At 46.6% G+C, this 16,646-nt stretch overlaps 2 protein-coding genes across 4 annotated transcripts in view; one reads left to right on the top strand and one right to left on the bottom strand.

The window, feature by feature from the left end:
* Positions 1–6,307: 6,307 nt before the first annotated feature.
* Positions 6,308–9,227, top strand: POP5 (POP5 homolog, ribonuclease P/MRP subunit). 3 transcript variants are annotated; one of them, XM_055550884.1, is made up of 5 exons: positions 6,308–6,442; positions 6,524–6,666; positions 8,318–8,467; positions 8,642–8,725; positions 8,824–9,227. In XM_055550884.1, the coding sequence occupies exons 1-5, from the start codon at positions 6,423–6,425 to the stop codon at positions 8,937–8,939; spliced, it is 513 nt and encodes a 170-aa protein (XP_055406859.1). In that variant the 5' UTR covers positions 6,308–6,422; the 3' UTR covers positions 8,940–9,227. The 3 variants fall into 3 exon arrangements, with proteins under 3 accessions (XP_055406859.1, XP_055406857.1, XP_055406858.1); XM_055550882.1 differs by having other exon boundaries at positions 6,524–6,786; XM_055550883.1 differs by lacking the exon at positions 8,642–8,725 and having other exon boundaries at positions 6,524–6,786.
* Positions 9,228–10,441: 1,214 nt separating this feature from the next.
* RNF10 (ring finger protein 10) overlaps positions 10,442–16,646 on the bottom strand; it is a 33,170-nt gene continuing 26,965 nt past the window's right edge. The window contains exons 14-17 of the mRNA XM_055550881.1: positions 14,907–15,007; positions 12,248–12,305; positions 11,992–12,150; positions 10,442–11,400 (exon numbers count right to left, since the gene is read on the bottom strand). Of these exons, the coding sequence (XP_055406856.1) occupies positions 11,324–11,400; positions 11,992–12,150; positions 12,248–12,305; positions 14,907–15,007 (395 nt within the window). The 3' untranslated portion in view covers positions 10,442–11,323. The remainder of the gene's footprint in view (positions 11,401–11,991; positions 12,151–12,247; positions 12,306–14,906; positions 15,008–16,646) is intronic.

Raw genomic sequence — 16,646 nt, 5'->3', positions numbered from 1 at the left:
GCAGCCCCCCAGGCCCCAGGCCAAGCAGATGGAAGGTTTAATTTTATCCAGATTGTCCCCATGAAGGTTTTATAGGGAACTGGTTGATTGGATTAGAGGAGCAGGAGCCCCTAATGAGCAGCTGCTGCTTAACGAGATGCTGACGCGGAACCATTTTTCTTTGCCACCATCCACTGTGGCAGCATGCAGGCTCCAGTCAGGACCCCCTACATGCCAAAGATACTTCAGAATGGCATCCCAACTGCATATACCGCCTTTGAACTCCTTTTAGGTCCCAGACATCCCCGAAGAGGTAGAGAGCAAGAGGTCAAGAGCGCAGGTTTGAGGGGTAAGACAAAAGGTCTCTGCTGAAATTGTTACAGAAACTCAAATCCATGTGCCCAACGCACAGTAAGGCCAAACGATGCCGAAATGTCAGAGTTTGGAACAGAGAAAGGTTTGGTGCAGGGTCCTAAAGGAGACCAGTGGCTTGTGCCTTTAAAACCCCAAATTCCCAGAAAGCTCTCAGCAAAGCCCTTTTCTAGGAAAGGTGAGGAAGGGGCATGGTGAGTTGCAAACGTCTTGGTGTCAGATCCTTTGTTCCTGAGGTCAGGTCACAATCAGGTAACAAGGTTCCTATAAATCTCCACCAAACAAATGCTATTCTCTGTTCTGAAAAGAAAGGGCAAGTTCCCAAAGGCACACCTGTCACCCTGCAAGGTCCAGGCCCTGGTTAAGAGGAAGGGGTCCCTGCAGGAGCTGTCACCCTGTCCCAAAGTCTTCGTCCAGCATCCAGTCTGGGTCCTCTCGCCAGTGCTCAGGCCCAGCTGAGGTGGCAGGTCTCAGCTGGTGGCACCCTCAGGGCCAGGTCCCCAGGCCCTGCCCAGCCATCATCGCTGAGGGACCCAGGCATCCGGACCCAGCCAGCCCTCAGGCTCCTCAGTTCAGTTCAGTTCAGTCCCTCAGTCGTGTCCAACTCTTTGCGAACCCATGGACTGCAGCACGCCAGGCCTCCCTGTCCATCACCAACTCCTAGAATTTACTCAAACTCATGTCCATTGAGTCGGTGATGCCATCCAACCATTTCATCCTCTGTTGTCTCCTTCTCCTGCCTTCAGTCTTTCCCAGCATTAGGGTCTTTTCAAATGAGTCAGTTCTTCACATCAGGTGGCCAAAGTATTGGAGTTTCAGCTTCAGCATCAGTCCTTCCAATGAATATTCTGGGTTGATTTCCTTTAGGATTGACTGGTTGGATCTCCTTGCAGTCCAGAGGACTCGCAAGAGTCTTCTCCAACACCACAGTTTAAAAGCATCAACCCAGTCAGCCCTCAGGCTCCTCAGGCCACCCAAATGGCCAGGGCCAGGTCCCGCAGACGGCATCACACACAGCCGGCCACCGCCAGTAGGTCGCAGCCTAGAGGTGGGGAAGGGGGAGAGGGTCCCTGCCGCCTCAAGGCTTGGGCCCGGCCATGGATGACCATAGTGAGGGCTCTGGAGCCCTGCAGCACACAGCCTGTTCCCTGGGTCTCCTGTTCGCTGGCGAGGCCAGGTGACCTGGAGCGCCCCGGAGAGCAGGTGGTGATCGGTCTCTTACCTTACTCTCCTCCTGACGGACCACCGCTCCAACAACTGTTGGCTGAATAGCCTACAAAGGGTCGCTTGGTGACAGTTGCTCCCTTGGGAGAGGGGCCTGCTGTGGCGCCACCCAGTGGCTGATGGGACTTCTAACCGCAGCTCTAACGGGCCCACGTTACTGGTCTCGCGATAACCACTGCCTGGTAATGGGTGGCACAGCAATGGCACCCTGCAAGGGCCGCCACTGCCTGCTCGAATACAAAATTACTGTGTGACCTTCGGCAAGTCACTTTCCTTCCTGAGCCTCAGAGAATAATGGGGTCTATGTTCATGGGGTTATTGTGAGGACTAAAGGAAGTCAAGCCCACGAAGTGCTCAGGACAGTGTCTGGCTCATAGTGAGAGCCTAATAAGTGGTAGCCCAGAACATAAGGATGAAGAATAGAGACAGATAGGGACTTCTTGAGTGGTCCAGTGGTTAAGAATCTGCTTCCGATTCAAGGGACTCAGGTTCCATCCCTGGTCAGGGAACTAAGATCCCACATGCCATGGGGCAACTAAACCCTCGGGACACAACTAGAGAGAAGCCTGGGCAGTGCAACTAAGACCTGATGCAGTCAAAAATAAATAAATATTAAAAAAAAAAAAAAAAGAAGAAGGAAAGCAGCTACTCTGGATCCCATCCCAGAAGAGAACAAGAAACACAGTTGTAGCTTTCTACTCTGATGCTGAACCTCTGAACTGTGTGCTCAGCTGTGTTTGATTCTTTGTGACCCCATGGACTGTAGCCCACCAGGCTCCTCTGTCCATGGGATTTTTCAGGCAAGTATACTGGAATGGGTTGCTGTTCCTCCTTCAGGGGATGTTCCCCCGCCCAGGGGTCCTACATTCCCTGGTGGCTCAGATGGTAAAGTGTCTGTCTACAATGTGGGAGACCTGGGCTCGATCCCTGGGTTGGAAAGATTCCCTGGAGAAGGAAATGGCAACCCACTCCAGTACTCTTGCCTAGAAAATCCAATAGTCTGAGGAGCCTGGTCCATGGGGTTGCAAAGAGTTGGACACGACTGAGCGACTTCACTTTCACTTTTTATTTAGGCTGAGCCATCCTGGAAGCCCACCTTGATGTTATGGGAGCTTTTATTCCCCCCCTAGCCACCCCACATGGCTTGCAGGATCTTAGTTCCCCGACCAGGGACTGAACCTGGGCCATCAGCAGTAAAAGCAGCGAGTCTTAACCACTGGATCACCAGGGAATTCACGGTGCTAGGCGTTTGCCCATGGTATCTCATTTAAATCTCACATGCACCCACATGCATCTCTATGGGAGCATTTTAGCAGTAGCCCCAACCACCTCCTAGGAAATGCACCAGGTTTCCCAGTCTGTGAAATGGGTTGTGTGATTTACCTTTCCAAGTAAACTTTAAAGGTCTTACTAGAGCTGATACTCTGTTTTGTGCCTGATCCAAAAGGGCAAATTGATGGTGAGAACCTTCAAATGGGAAGCAAGGAAAGAGCTCAAAGGAAGTCCCCCTCTACGCACGCACCACGCCCCCCGGCACCCCCTCCCCGCCTCCGCCGCCTCTTTTATCTGATCTGGGACCTAAGCATCTGAAAGTCCCAGGAGTCACAACAGCAAGTACCCCCATTGATCCAGGCCGTACCGTGTTAAGAGCACTGGATTAGACTATTTCAGCTTGAGTTTTGCGCCTGAGTTCGCTTTTCCGAGCCTCAGCCCCCTTCCTCATCTGTAAAGTGGGATGATGATTCCAAAGACTGACTGAGCCAGGAGCACATTGCGGAGCAGACGCGCAGGGGCGCACCCCCGCCGCCGCCCAGCGGATCTCGTGGTCCCGGGCTGCAACCTCCGTCCACGTCCCCGAGGGCGGATTCCCCCACGGCCTCCCGCGCAGCGCGGCGGGGACCCAAGTGATTGCAAACAGCCGCCGGCCTCATTAGGAGACGTGTAATTAGCGGCTGGCTAGGCGGGAGCCGACACCGGCTAATTACCGCCGGGAACTGCCTTCACAGCTGACGCCTCCCCTCCTTGCAGCCCGGCCCGCGGGTGTCGGGACTCTGGTCGGTCGGGAACGCAGGGCGCCGGGCGCCGGGCAGGATCCGAGGAGAGGAGGCCCAGGACGGACCCGGTGTGGCTCCCCCGGGGCTGTGCCCGCGGGTGGCAGTAAATCCTTCGCTCAAAATCGCATTTACAGTGCACTCAAGGTGCTAGCTAGGCGTTTGCCCGTGGTATCTCGTTTAAACCTCATATACACCACGCACGAGGGAGGAACCATTATTATCCCATTACACAGATGAGGAAATTGAGATCTGGAGACATGAATTAATCGCCCCGACAGCACGTGTCTGGTAAACGACGGAGATATTCTAACTTACACCTGTAGTCTCTCCAATGTATATACAAAGTGGACGGCGAAACCGCTCACAGGAAGACTTCAGCGGTGTAGACCAGAGCCAGGACTCCGAAGTCGGATGGCCTGGAGTTGGAATTCTGATCTTGCTTCTTATTGAACGTGTGACTTTGGTCAGAGCCCCAGCTACATCTATGAAATGGCGCGATTTGGGGATTAAATGAATTGAAGGCTGGAGTTAGGGGAGTTATTTTAAGGATGGAAGGGGAGGCGGGAAACGCGGAGGCCGAGACTTTCTCCACACATTACGAGCATCTGCCGCCCCCTGCTGGCCAAAGGAGGACGCTGGCGAGGACCGTTTTTAGATAATGAGGTGGTTCTTGGGTGAGAAGGAAAGAGCCCTCGGCAGGGCCACAGCTGTCCCCCCTTTAAGGTGATTTAGAGTGAGAGATGAAAAAATTGAGAACTCATTCCAAATACTGCAAACAATCGGTTGTGAAATCCGACTCCCTTCATGGTTCTCACAGGGCCTGCCAGGTCCCTGACAGGCCTACAAATAAATAGTCAAGGATGGCTACAAAGAGTTAGATATAAGGCTGAGCGTCAAAGCACTGGATATAGCAAGAAATTCTGGAACAAATTTAAATGTCCATCATGGAAATATAGACCTGTTTAGCAGTGGTACAACTAAACAATGCCATCTGGGGCAGCTGAAAAATAACCTTGAAGAATTGTTGTTGTGGCTCAGTCACTACATCGTAAACAGTTGACATGAAAATATAGTCAAAAGACAGAATGAATCTAAAGACAATATGTTGAGAGAAAGGAGCCATACACACAGGCACACACAAACATGCTGTTGGAGATTTATATTTATATGAAGTTCAAGAATGTGGGAAAACTGTAGTTCAAGTGGTAAAGACTCTGCCTGCAATGCCAGAGACCTGGGTTCAATCCCTGGGTCAGGAAGATCCCCTGGAGAAGGGCATGGCAACCCACTCCAGTATTCTTTCCTGGAGAATCCCATGGACAGAGGAGCCTGGCAAGCTACAGTCCATGGGGTCACAAAGAGTCGGACACGACTGAGCGACTAACACACACACACACACACACACACAAAGTTCAAGAACAGGCAAAGCTTATCAATCATGATAGAAATCAGAATAGAGGTCATTTCTGGGAAGGTTTTTGGCTGAGAAGAGGGCACAGGAACCTTCTTGGGCACTGGAAATGTTCTATCTCTTTATCTGGGCAATAGTTGCAAAAGTCTATACATTTGTAAAAATTCACTTAATATGCCCTTTATGTATGTTATGCCTCACTAAGATAACTTTTATTTTTTAAAGGATATTTGGGCAGGGGGGCAAAGAATGCTAAACTGTGATTCTATTCTTAAAAAGAAAATAAAAGGAAAAATATAATTTAACATACAGGAGAAGTTCTCATCTCAGGTTTTTTTTGTTTTTGTTTTTTTGTTTTTTTTGTCTCAGGACACTTTTTCACTCATTAAATTATTGAGGATCCCAAAGAGCTTTTGTTTCATAGAATATGTTGATATTTACCATGTTTATTAAAACTGAGAAATATCTAAAACACAATGCTCAATTCTTTTCACCATCAGAGCAATACTGTCAGTACATGTCATGTGGCCTCTGAAAAACTTTACTGTCCACTCTGAGAAAGTGAAACAAATACCATCTTAGTAGTATTATGAAAGAAACTTGATCCTGGAGACTCTCTGAAAGAATCTCAGAAAACTCAATGGTTCCTGGACCTCACATAGAGAACTGCAGGCATAGGGGGAAAACTAGGGAAGAAAACCCACTACATGATAAATTATGCTCTCTTGATGCTGGGGTTATAACTTATCTTTATTTACTTCTTTGTGCTTTTCTGTTTAAAAAACGAGTACACACAAAATAAACAGAAACATAATGATCACAGATGGTTTTTGCACAAAAAATGAGACAATATACCTGACTCCATAAGGTTGTTGAAAGGCCTAAACAGTAATAACATATTTGGCTGTAAGGGTAAATTGAACCGAGTTGTAATCTGAATATGAGTCCTTATTTCCCCTCTGTGAATCCTTGGCTTGTGAGTGCAAGATCTTGCCCTCAAGACCTTCCAGCATGGGGAGAAAATATAAATGCACGCACGACTGTGTTGCAAGGTAATAGAAAGTAAACATCGTGGAGGCTCCAAATGCCGCGGGTGCATCCTACAAAATTAATGAGTGGGCACAACCACCCATCACAGGCACAAAAAAGGAATCAATCGCGCAGCCTAGCTCCCAACAGCTGCGCGAGTTCCATCAGCTCGGAACTGAGCAGGACGCCTGCGCACCGTAGAGAGAGGCGGAGCTCAGGGGAGGCTGACACAGGGCCCCGTCTACATTCTAGCTCCGCCTCCCTAAGAGGCTGCCAGGCCAACCTCCTATTGGCCGGCGACGAGAAAGCAGACATCCGGTTTGCGCGTCTGGCCGCCGGAGGTGGAGGCAGCCATGGTGCGGTTCAAGCATAGGTAAGCAGTCTCTTGCCAACAGCCCCTTGCCCGGTCCCCGTGGGCCTGGCCCCATGCTCACTTCCCTCTTGCCCGCCGCAGGTACCTGCTCTGCGAAGTGGTGTCTGACGACCCCCGCTGCCGCCTGACTCTGGAGGACCGAGTGCTGGGCACCCTGGTACGGGACACGATCGCCCGCGTGCACGGGACTTTCGGTGCTGCCGCCTGTTCCATCGGCTTCGCGGGTGCGAGGGTGCTTGGGAACCGGGCCGACGGCAGGGCTTGGAGGGGGCGGTGGCCACAGGAGGGAGAAAGAAGGGGCACGAACGACCCCGGGAACTGCCAAGCCTTGTGTACTGTCCTATGTAAGATACCGTTCTTTTTAGCAGGGTCGCATTCCGAGGTCTGGGTGAATCGTTAGGCAGAGAGCTAGCTAATAGTAGGCCATGAGTTCAGTCCTTGAGTTGGGAAGAGCACCTGGAGAAGGATATTCTTTCCTGGAGAATCCCATGGATAGAGAGAGCTTGGCGGGTTATAGCCCATAGGGTCACAAAAGAGCCGGACATGAGTGAAGCGACTTAGTAGGCAGTGGGACATTGGGCAAGAACCCCTTGTATCTAATTACCCTTTAAAAGGTCCTGTACAGGGCGCACAGTTGTGTGTATGTAAATAGGAGCAGGCCCTCTCAACATCCACACTAATGTCATTCACTTTTACCATATTCTTTGAAATTGAATTCCAGAGGTGATCCACATAGGCATAGCTGTCCTACCTCAGGTGAGACTCAGTTGACTGTTTGAAAAACCTACATAGCCCAGTTACAGGACAACTTGGTTTTCAGCCAGGGGTTTTCTAAGGTGGATCTCTGCACTCCCCACCCATTTATTAACTAGTCAATGCATTAGAAGGACATTTTAAATTATAAATTCACCAATTCTGAGTGGTGTTCAAGGCACTGGATGTTTCTCCCTTCTGTAAATGAAGTGTTACGTACCCTGGAGAAGGAAACGGCAACCCGCTCCAGTATTCGTGCCTGGAAAATCCCATGGACCGAGGAGCCTGGTGGGCTACAATCCATGGGGTCGCAGAGTCAGACATGACTGAGCGACTTCTGTTTTTGAAGCTCAAAGGGATATGGGCCACTGAAAAGGATATAAACCAGGGCAGAATTTCTTAAAGAAGTAACTGATTAGTTACAACATGAAGATAAATGGAATTGAAAGAGAGATGCTACCAAGAGAGTTGGGCAGTACTGCTTAAATAATGCTCAAGAGTTTCTATTCTCAAATTGTTTCCTCTTGAAAGATGAGCAGCACTGGGCCCACTCACCTCTGCCTTTTTTGCTCCCCACTTTGTTTATGTGTTACTTTTGGAATTGCACTTTTTTCACCTTGTCATAGTAGCTGCCAAAGTGTGTTTTTATAAACATGGGGTTCTAGAGCACTGGCTTCCTGGGGCAGAGGAAAGAAAGAAATGCGTGTTGTACAAAATAAGTATGTTCATGTGTTTAATAAAATAGTTCTATTATTGAAAAAAAAAAGCAGTGTTAAGTTGCTCAGTCTTGTCCGACCCAGGCTCCTCTATCCAATTCATGAAATCTCCAGGTAAGAATACTGGAGTGGATAGCCATTACTTCTCCAGGGGATCGTCCCAACCCAGGGATCAAACCTGGGTCTTTTGCATTACAGGGAGATTCTTTACCATCTGTAAATGAGCTGTCCTACTAATTTTTTTCCCCCTTCAGAAATGATGTTTTTACTTACTGAATTCATTCCAAGTGCCACTGTCTTGAGCCATCTCTGATCTCTAGCACATAGGTGTTCAATTATCCAAAGGTTTTTAACCCATCCCTGGCAGTCCAGTTCCCCAAATGATTTTTTTTTCCCCCTGCTGTAGTGCGATACCTCAATGCCTATACCGGAATAGTGCTACTTCGATGCAGGAAGGAATTCTATCGGCTTGTGTGGTCAGCTCTTCCCTTCATCACATCCTTGGAGAACAAAGGACACCGCTACCCGTGTTTTCTCAACACCTTACACGTGGGAGGTAGGGGTGCATGGGATATGGCTGGTTTTGTAGCAGGTTCAGCATTTGGTCTTCTGTGGTAGGTGGGTATTCCTGCTCTCCTGCTAAAGGCAAGATGCTTTTCCCGAGCTCTGCAAGACTCTGAGGCAAATACTTTCCACAAGCTGCTGACCACAAAGCTCTTACCTGTGCCAGGTACAATTAGAACATGCCAGAAGTTCCTGATTCAGTACAACAGGAGACAGCTGTTGATCCTGTTGCAGAACTGTACTGATGAAGGTAAGGGATGCCAGCCCTGTGCCCACTGAGCAGGGACTGGCCATGGCCTCTGGCTGAATGAGAGCTCACTCATGCTCTTCACCATGCTCTTTCTCCAGGAGAGCGGGAGGCTATCCAGAAGTCTGTCACTAAAAGCTGTTTACTAGAGGAGGAGTCGGCTGGGGAGGAGCTTTCCGATAGTGGCGGCGAGGAGACTGCTGAGCCAATGGAGTGAACCTTCACACATTGTGCTGTGCCCAGGCCTCGGGGTCCACCCGCTGGGATGGGACGTTCTGAGAGGCAGCAGCATCTTCTGCAGTTCCCAAACTGGATGACTGCGGACCAGAGGCCAGGTGACCAGCTCAAAATGGACTTACATAAAACTAATCTGAGTCACCTTTACCCAGCATTGCCCAGTTAAGTGGTTCTGCAGGTTGTGAACCCCGTCCCTGTCCTTATACACATCTTTGTATCTAACTGCCTGGCTGGGAGCAGGTTTAATAAATGTATTTGGCTTCTGTTAGCACTTAGTGTGCATGTGAAGTTCATGGTTGGCCTAGTCTCTTTCCCTTTCTATCCCTGGCCTCAGTAGCAAGACCAGCTCCCTGTGTGGTACTAGATGTACAGGCTCCCACTGGAGACCCAATACCCCTGCCCCTTGGCTGGGCCCTAAGCAATCCAGGTCATTTGGACTAGCAGTTTTGAAGTTTACTTGTCCATAGTTCGGGGCATGTAGGATCTCAGCTCCTTGACCAGGGATTGATCCCAGGCCCCTCACAGTGGAAACTCAAGAGTCTTAACCACTAGCCATCTAGGGAAGTCCCCAGAGTAATAGTGTTAGTGAGACACAGCAACTAAACCGGCACAGATCTAGAGCTGGTCTCAATGACCCAAAGGACCTTAAAAATAAACAGATTCTTTGCCAATACTTAACCAGGTAACCTGACAAAAAAAAAAATACAATTCTTACACTTTTGAGTGGGGGAAAATATCTTTGTAATAATGATGTCACCTGACCTCATTATTACAAAGTCAAATAGCAGCTGCCAACATCTGGTGGTTTTCTGCAGTTCCGCCCTCTCTATTGCCTTATACCTGCCTGGCACCTGAAGATAGGTGAGACAATACACTCACAGGAATTAGGAGAGACAAGAGACATGACCCGTTTTGATCTGCTACCTACTAAAGACACTTTTGGAGAAGGCAATGGCACCTCACTCCAGTACTCTTGCCTGGAAAATCCCATGGGAGGAGGAGCCTGGTGGGTTGCAGTCCATGGGGTCGCTAGGAGTCAGACACGACTGAGCGACTTCACTTTCGCTTTTCACGCACTGGAGAAGGAAATGGCAAGCCACTCCAGTGTTTTTGCCTGGAGAATCCCAGGGACGGGGGAGCCTGGTGGGCTGCCGTCTATGGGGTCGCACAGAGTCAGACACAACTGAAGCGACTTAGCAGCAGCAAAGACACTTCAAGGAGATATTTTCTCCTTCATAAAAGGGACATCACTCAAAAGTCCCTTACATATTAATACATTTATAACAAACATTTGTCATTTTAAGAATGGGAGGGTAGAACTAATGAGCCCAGATCAAGAACCCTTTAGGCCTGACACTAGGAAAGATGTGACTCCATGAAAACAGAATTGCTCAAGTTCACAGCAGCTGTTACCTTAACCTATTAAGAAATAGACATCTAGCTGACCTGAAATAAATCTTAAAGAAACCAGAAAGCTCACAATGCTTATGCAGGTGATTTATTGCAACTATTTGCCTTCATAGTCTATTATACCTAGAGGTCACTTTATTAAGCAGCAAAATAATTCACATCACTCAAATTCATTCAGCTCAAACCAAGGCATAAGACTGCTCTAGACAACAGGGAGGCAGTGGGGGGCAGGGGTTGGGGAGGCATCCCCACCGCTTTCACACCTGTCCTGCTCTGCCTCCAGGTGTGCCAGACTCCTCCGTTTCTGTAATTCATTCAGGCCACTGTCGCTTGAAACAGGCTTGACCTAAAGGCTATCAGGTCCTAGGGCTTCCTTAGTCAATGACAGTTAAAACTTTCTGTGCCAAACAGAAGGTAAAACCCTCCATCACACATACAAGTGCAACCTGGGTCTGACACCACAGCCTGGTTGTCATAAGAAAAACTACAATTCAAGCTGGGTGTCCTACATCCATTTTATTCCCATCCCTCTGTTTCTTTAACAAGAGGAGTACTGAACAGATAGAAAAGATTGAACTATTTTTAAAAGACACACCAATAGGTGTGCTGAAAGCAAGGTGCCCTAACACTGGTTTGGGCTGCTCCAAGAGACTAAAACTTAAGTTGGGGCTGAGAAAAACTAATTACACATGGGTCAAAAAGACTACCTGGCAACAAACTAAAAACCTTGGCGGGAAGAGCTCTCTTGTGAGTGTCAATACTTTATTTTGGTGTAAAGACGGGAAGCTGGAAAATACACTGTATTTAAAATTTTCTTGGTTCCCCCTCACATTGTGGAAACCCCCTCCCCCCAGAGCTAATCTGTTCAAACTCAAATACTTAAAAATTACAGCAGCAAAACAAAAGCGCAAATAAAAAGAAAACCAGATGAGAAGTCAGCCTGGGCCAGTAGTGTCACTTGGTGTGGACGACGGAGGTGCTGAACAGGAGCTTCTGTTTCTGTTTTTTTCTTTTCTTTCCTCCTTTCTCTTCTAAACACAATACAGAAAGAACTTAGCTTAGAATGCCACCCCTTTGCCCCCTGGCCAGTTTCCATTGATGGGAGTCACAGGCAACACGAGTGCAGGCTCTGGAATTAGACTGCCTGGATTCAAATACCGGGCCTTGCACTCTCTGGGTGTTTGTCTTCAGACACATCACTTAGATGCCCAGACCAGCTCATCTGTAATGTGAGTCATACCCATTTAATACGGTTACTGGGAGAATACAATTAGCACAATGTGCGTGTAGGAAGCACATCATAAATGCTAGTCGTGAATACCACAGAGTGGGGGTGTGCTTTGAGTTTGACCTCCATCTATCTATTAGCAACCTTCACCACCTCAGGATTCAGAAATCTATAAGGCTGGGGAAAAAAAGTTACGCAGAACTTCACAAAGGCCTCAAGAATTAATCTGGGGTGCAAAAAGGAGCCATCTGATATACCAGATGGAATGTTAGTTAACATTAGAACGTGAGCCCTGAGGTTCAGAGGGAAAGCGCCAAGTGATTAGTGATCAGTGCCCCTGGATCCAGGAGGAAACCACAGCCCCGAGCCGAACACCCTGCTCCTGTGCCTTTACCAGAGAGCGGATCTGAAGTCACCGGTGTGTCCAGTTTCATGAAGGCTGCTTCAATAGCTTGGCTGAAGGAATTCTGGAAACTGGGCACAGGAACGCGGTCTGAGTTATCACTCTCCCCATCGCTGTCCACAGGGGCAGGAGGACCTAAGGTGTTTTCATCTAAAAAAGACCAGTGTTAAAATTGCAGAAACAACTCCAGAGCCTTCTACTTTCTGAGAGGGCCCCAGCTTCCCCTTTATCAGAGGGCCATTCTCACCTTTCTTTGGAGCAGTTTTGGGCCATACATCTGCTTTTGCTTTTCCAACTCTCAGCATCTGCCAAAGTGGGAAAAGGAAGGGGAAGAATTTAAGTTACTGATCCTATTTCTTCTCCAGACTGCTACCTTGACACTGACTGGTACAGGGGACAAAGAATCAACTACCCACACTAGGAAAAAATTTTCTGGATACTTCTTTCCCTAACACAGTGTTTTTGTCATGTCCCCTATATCCTGAACTGGCAGTGAAACTAACAAGGTGGGAACCCACAACCTGTTCTGTTCCTTAGGAAATAGGTAAAGAATACTGCAAAGAAGGCACAAGAGATTTATACTCTGGTTTTGAAGTGGGGAATCCCGACTTTGTGTCATTATTCCTTTCTTCTGGACAAAATTTTCCTCCTCTTCTGGAGATGCCTAAAAACATCAACATTATTCCTCTTGCAGTAAGGAGTGTACAGGACCTTCCAAATTTAAAACAAACCACCTGCCGAGCAAACCTCAGTTACCTAAGGCCACAAAAACCAATTTAAATTTATCCCGAAACTGCTCCCACAGCCCTCATTACCTTTCAGTCTTTTGCTTTTCCAACAGCTCCTTAACTATTGACATTTAGATTCAGCCATAAACCAGATTCCTGAAAGTATAGTAACATCAGAACAATCCCTCCCAAGAGAGGAATTTTTCATCTCAGTTGGCCAAGGCCAGCTCTGTAACTGCTGAGGGTCACTTTGCATCCTATCTACCACACATGACATGCCACCAAAAGCAGGGTGCATTGTACCAAAAAACAAACCCCACAAGATTCACGTCAGCATGCCTGTCCCGAATGTGTCCCAAACTGGGGCTTGCATATTATGCAAGATGAATTCAACTGGCAGATACTGATTTCACTGATGAACTTTCTTCATCATGTACTACTGTGAAAATCTGCTCCCTTGGTCCCCAAGAGTTTGGGGTCTAACAGTACAACATCAGAATCATCTTATAAGATCATTAAAATATCACCTATATTTTAATCTCACCAATAATGTTTAAATGTTTAGCCTGGGTCCACTCATGAAGAAACAATCAGAAAATCTACAGTGTAGGATCATCTATAGAACAACGGGCCTAGATGCTTCAAAGATACCCAGGTGGTTTAGTCACTAAGTTGTGTCCAACTCTTGTGACCTCATGGACTGTAGCCTGCCTTCTCTGTCCATGGGATTTCCCAGGCAAGAATACTGGAGTGGGTTGCCATGCCCTCTTCCAGGGGATCTTCCCGACCCAGGAATCGAACCAGGGACTCCTGCATTGCAGGCAGATTCTTTACCAACTGAGCTATGAGGGAAGCCCCCAAAATATCCATGCCACATGTTAAAAAAAAAAAAAAAAAAAAAAAACAGAAGCCAGGCGAACTGTTATGGGTCAAAGGAGACTGAAGAGAGTTGAAACACTAAATGCAATGAACAGTCTGATTAAATCTGACTGAAAACAATATAGGACACTGAGACAAAAGGGAAAATAGAAGTATGTGCCATCTTAGACAATATTAAATCAGCTGAATGTCTTTGATGTTAACAATGATAATTGTGGGCATATAGGAGAATGTCATTTGAGTGGTATGTATCTCCCAAGTATTTAGTGGTGAAATGTCATTCATGAGGTCTGTAACTTATTTTCAACACAGCAAAAAAAAGAGAGAAAAAGCAAATGTAGCAAAACAGTAACTACTGGTCAATCTGAGTGAAAAGTATGAATATTCATTACACTATCCTTTCAACTCTTTAAGTTTGAAGTTTTTCAAAATATAATGATGAAAAACTCAATGGCAGTAAAACCTAGCTAAAAAAACAACTCAGACATTGACCTAACTCCTGGGAGCCACTTGCTTATACCTCTGAAACCAGGTAGTTCATTTTCAGGATCACTCTCAATTATTTCATCCTCGACTTCAAGGACTCTCCTCACCAAAGCTGAATTCCTGCTTATCTCTCAGCACAAACTTCCATCTATATGTGAGAAACGTCTGTATCAACTACCTGCTTTAAAGAACTATTAAGCAAATGAGTCCAAACTAGTCCCTAAGAAATGAACACTAACTTCTTCATATGGGGTGCTTGTCAACCTGTCTGCCCATCTTCCTCAGTTATCAAATGCAGGAATGCTGACTGTTTGCTTAAAGATTGATACTGATTTGACATCAAATCTTACTAGCCTAGTATTCCCTTCGACCCATCTCAAGACAGCCACTTTGGCCAGTTAGTTATAGGATAACCAAAACAACCTTCTCTTTCCCAAAGCAAAGAATGGTTTATTATATGTAACAGATACATACCACCTAATTCAAGAGGTCCCAGAACTAGGGGCCAGTTGAAATTGACTGACATATCCCCAGCCCCTAGATCAGTGTTAGTACATGAATAATCTAGTGACTTGTTAAATAATTAAAACTCTGATTCTTCCTCAGCTATTCTTGGCTTCTGTCCTTGGTAAGTTTATGGTAGTATCTGAGACTAAATCCATGAGCTTCTCTTTAAAGAGCCTTCCATGATTTTGAAAGTCAGTGCGACATTAGCCTGTAAATCTCCCTGTCTCCAGCAGAGATTTCCAGGAAGAACAAGCAGCAGAGGTCATGTTAAATGCCCGTGGGCTGCTTTACAAGCAGAGGGTTTACCTGGGCAAAGGAAGGGCAGGGAGAGTCTTCTTCCAGACTCCCAACGCAGAATGAAGGACTGCCCTGACTGGCAGTGGGTGACAAAGGGGTCAGCAAGAAGTCTGAAAGGGAACCAGAGACCTGATTATACAAGTCAACTTAATAAAACAGAAGAGATTAACACCGAATCAGGTCTGGATAATTAGCAACACTGCCTCAAAAAGCTAAACCCTGATCTACCTTCAAATCTGCCATGTGCTTATAAAGCCAAGAACATGGCCTACTGTTTACACAAATGATCAGAATAGGGAGAGAAAAGTTTCAAGGTTATGAGAACACTAGAAGGCATTGTAAAATCCATTCCCACAGTAAGAAAAACCTTTCCACGTGAGCCAGCTCTCAAGGCGTAGGTACTGGATGTCATGGACTAGTTTTATATGGATAAAAAGCTTCAAGAAAAAGAAATGAAATGTAATCAGGTCAGCCTTTATGTTCCAGCCAGCAGATGTCTATGACCTGGGGAATATTCAGTTAGAATTCAAAACACACACAGCAACAAAATCCAGCAAAATGCAAGCTTTTCCTTGCTACTCCCTTCCCTAGGTTGTCATCTTCTCCATCCTTTCTGACCCAGAGCTGAATGAACATTTCCCACAGATCAGCCCACCCATTGCCCTGACCACTGCTGGTAGGGAGAGGCCTTTCCACAGTCAGCCAGGGCTCTGTAGTACTTTTATTTCTAGGCCCATCCAACTGCTCTTGCCTGAATGTGTTGAAGCCCACATACCTTCAGAAAAGCTAGTCTGTGAAAATACAATCTCTGCGTCACAGATGATGCAGTCAATGTTTGGCCATGTTCCTTTGTACAGTAGGTCTCATCTCAGTTAAACTGAAGAGCATGATGGCTGTGGAGCCCTTAGACTCTAGTCCCAGTCCCTGACACTAACCAAGCCCCGGCCTTTGTCTCAGGCTCCTAAATCTGCGAAGTGACAGGCTAATGATCACAAGAGTCACCAAATGTTCTGATCTTGGACATTTCACTGAAAATCCCTGAGAAAAATAAATTTTAAGTATCGAAAACTATCTGCCAGGTGGATGAAGATCAGAAGACAGCTCTCTGAAATTATAACTATTTAATTTTATAACACAGTAATATATTCTATATATAATCAAAACTGTTTTTAAAAAGCTGACAGCCTCTCAATCCTGATCTCAGTCCCTAGAGTGGAACACTGTTAGTGGTCTGGAACACAATCATCCCAGGATTTTTCTATACATTTAGATATATAAACCTACATTGAAATGCTCTGTTTTGTGTGGTGTTTTTAACCCCAAAATGGTGTCACGCTTTGTCTTCTTCCACAAATTCCTTTCATCTTAAAGGTTCGGGAAGTGAGCCATCTCCCTTTTCAGTAGGTGTAAAGAATTTCATAGTAAAAATGATGTAATTGAGCCATTTCCCTACCAGTAGACTTTGTAGGCTGTTCCCTCCACCCCTCACCATAAACAATTACAATAAGGCAAATATAAAGATGTTCATACATACAGAGGGAGCACTTCAAAGGCAGAACTAGAAATAGAACAGCTGGGCTGCAGAGAAGAATCTAGGTTTAACTGTCCTGCTGTAGGGTCTGCCTGAGGTATCCAGAAGCTAGCAGGGATAAAGCAGTCCGTACGTGAATCCAATGTTAAGAATTTAGTGTATCTCAGGACTCTATTAAGTACACAAATAAAATCAGTCCCCTAAAGACCCCACCATGC

This window comes from Bubalus kerabau, chromosome 16 (genome assembly GCF_029407905.1).
Source record: "Bubalus kerabau isolate K-KA32 ecotype Philippines breed swamp buffalo chromosome 16, PCC_UOA_SB_1v2, whole genome shotgun sequence".
Classification (NCBI taxonomy): domain Eukaryota; kingdom Metazoa; phylum Chordata; class Mammalia; order Artiodactyla; family Bovidae; genus Bubalus; species Bubalus kerabau.
This window is presented reverse-complemented; position numbering and strand designations above follow the sequence as displayed.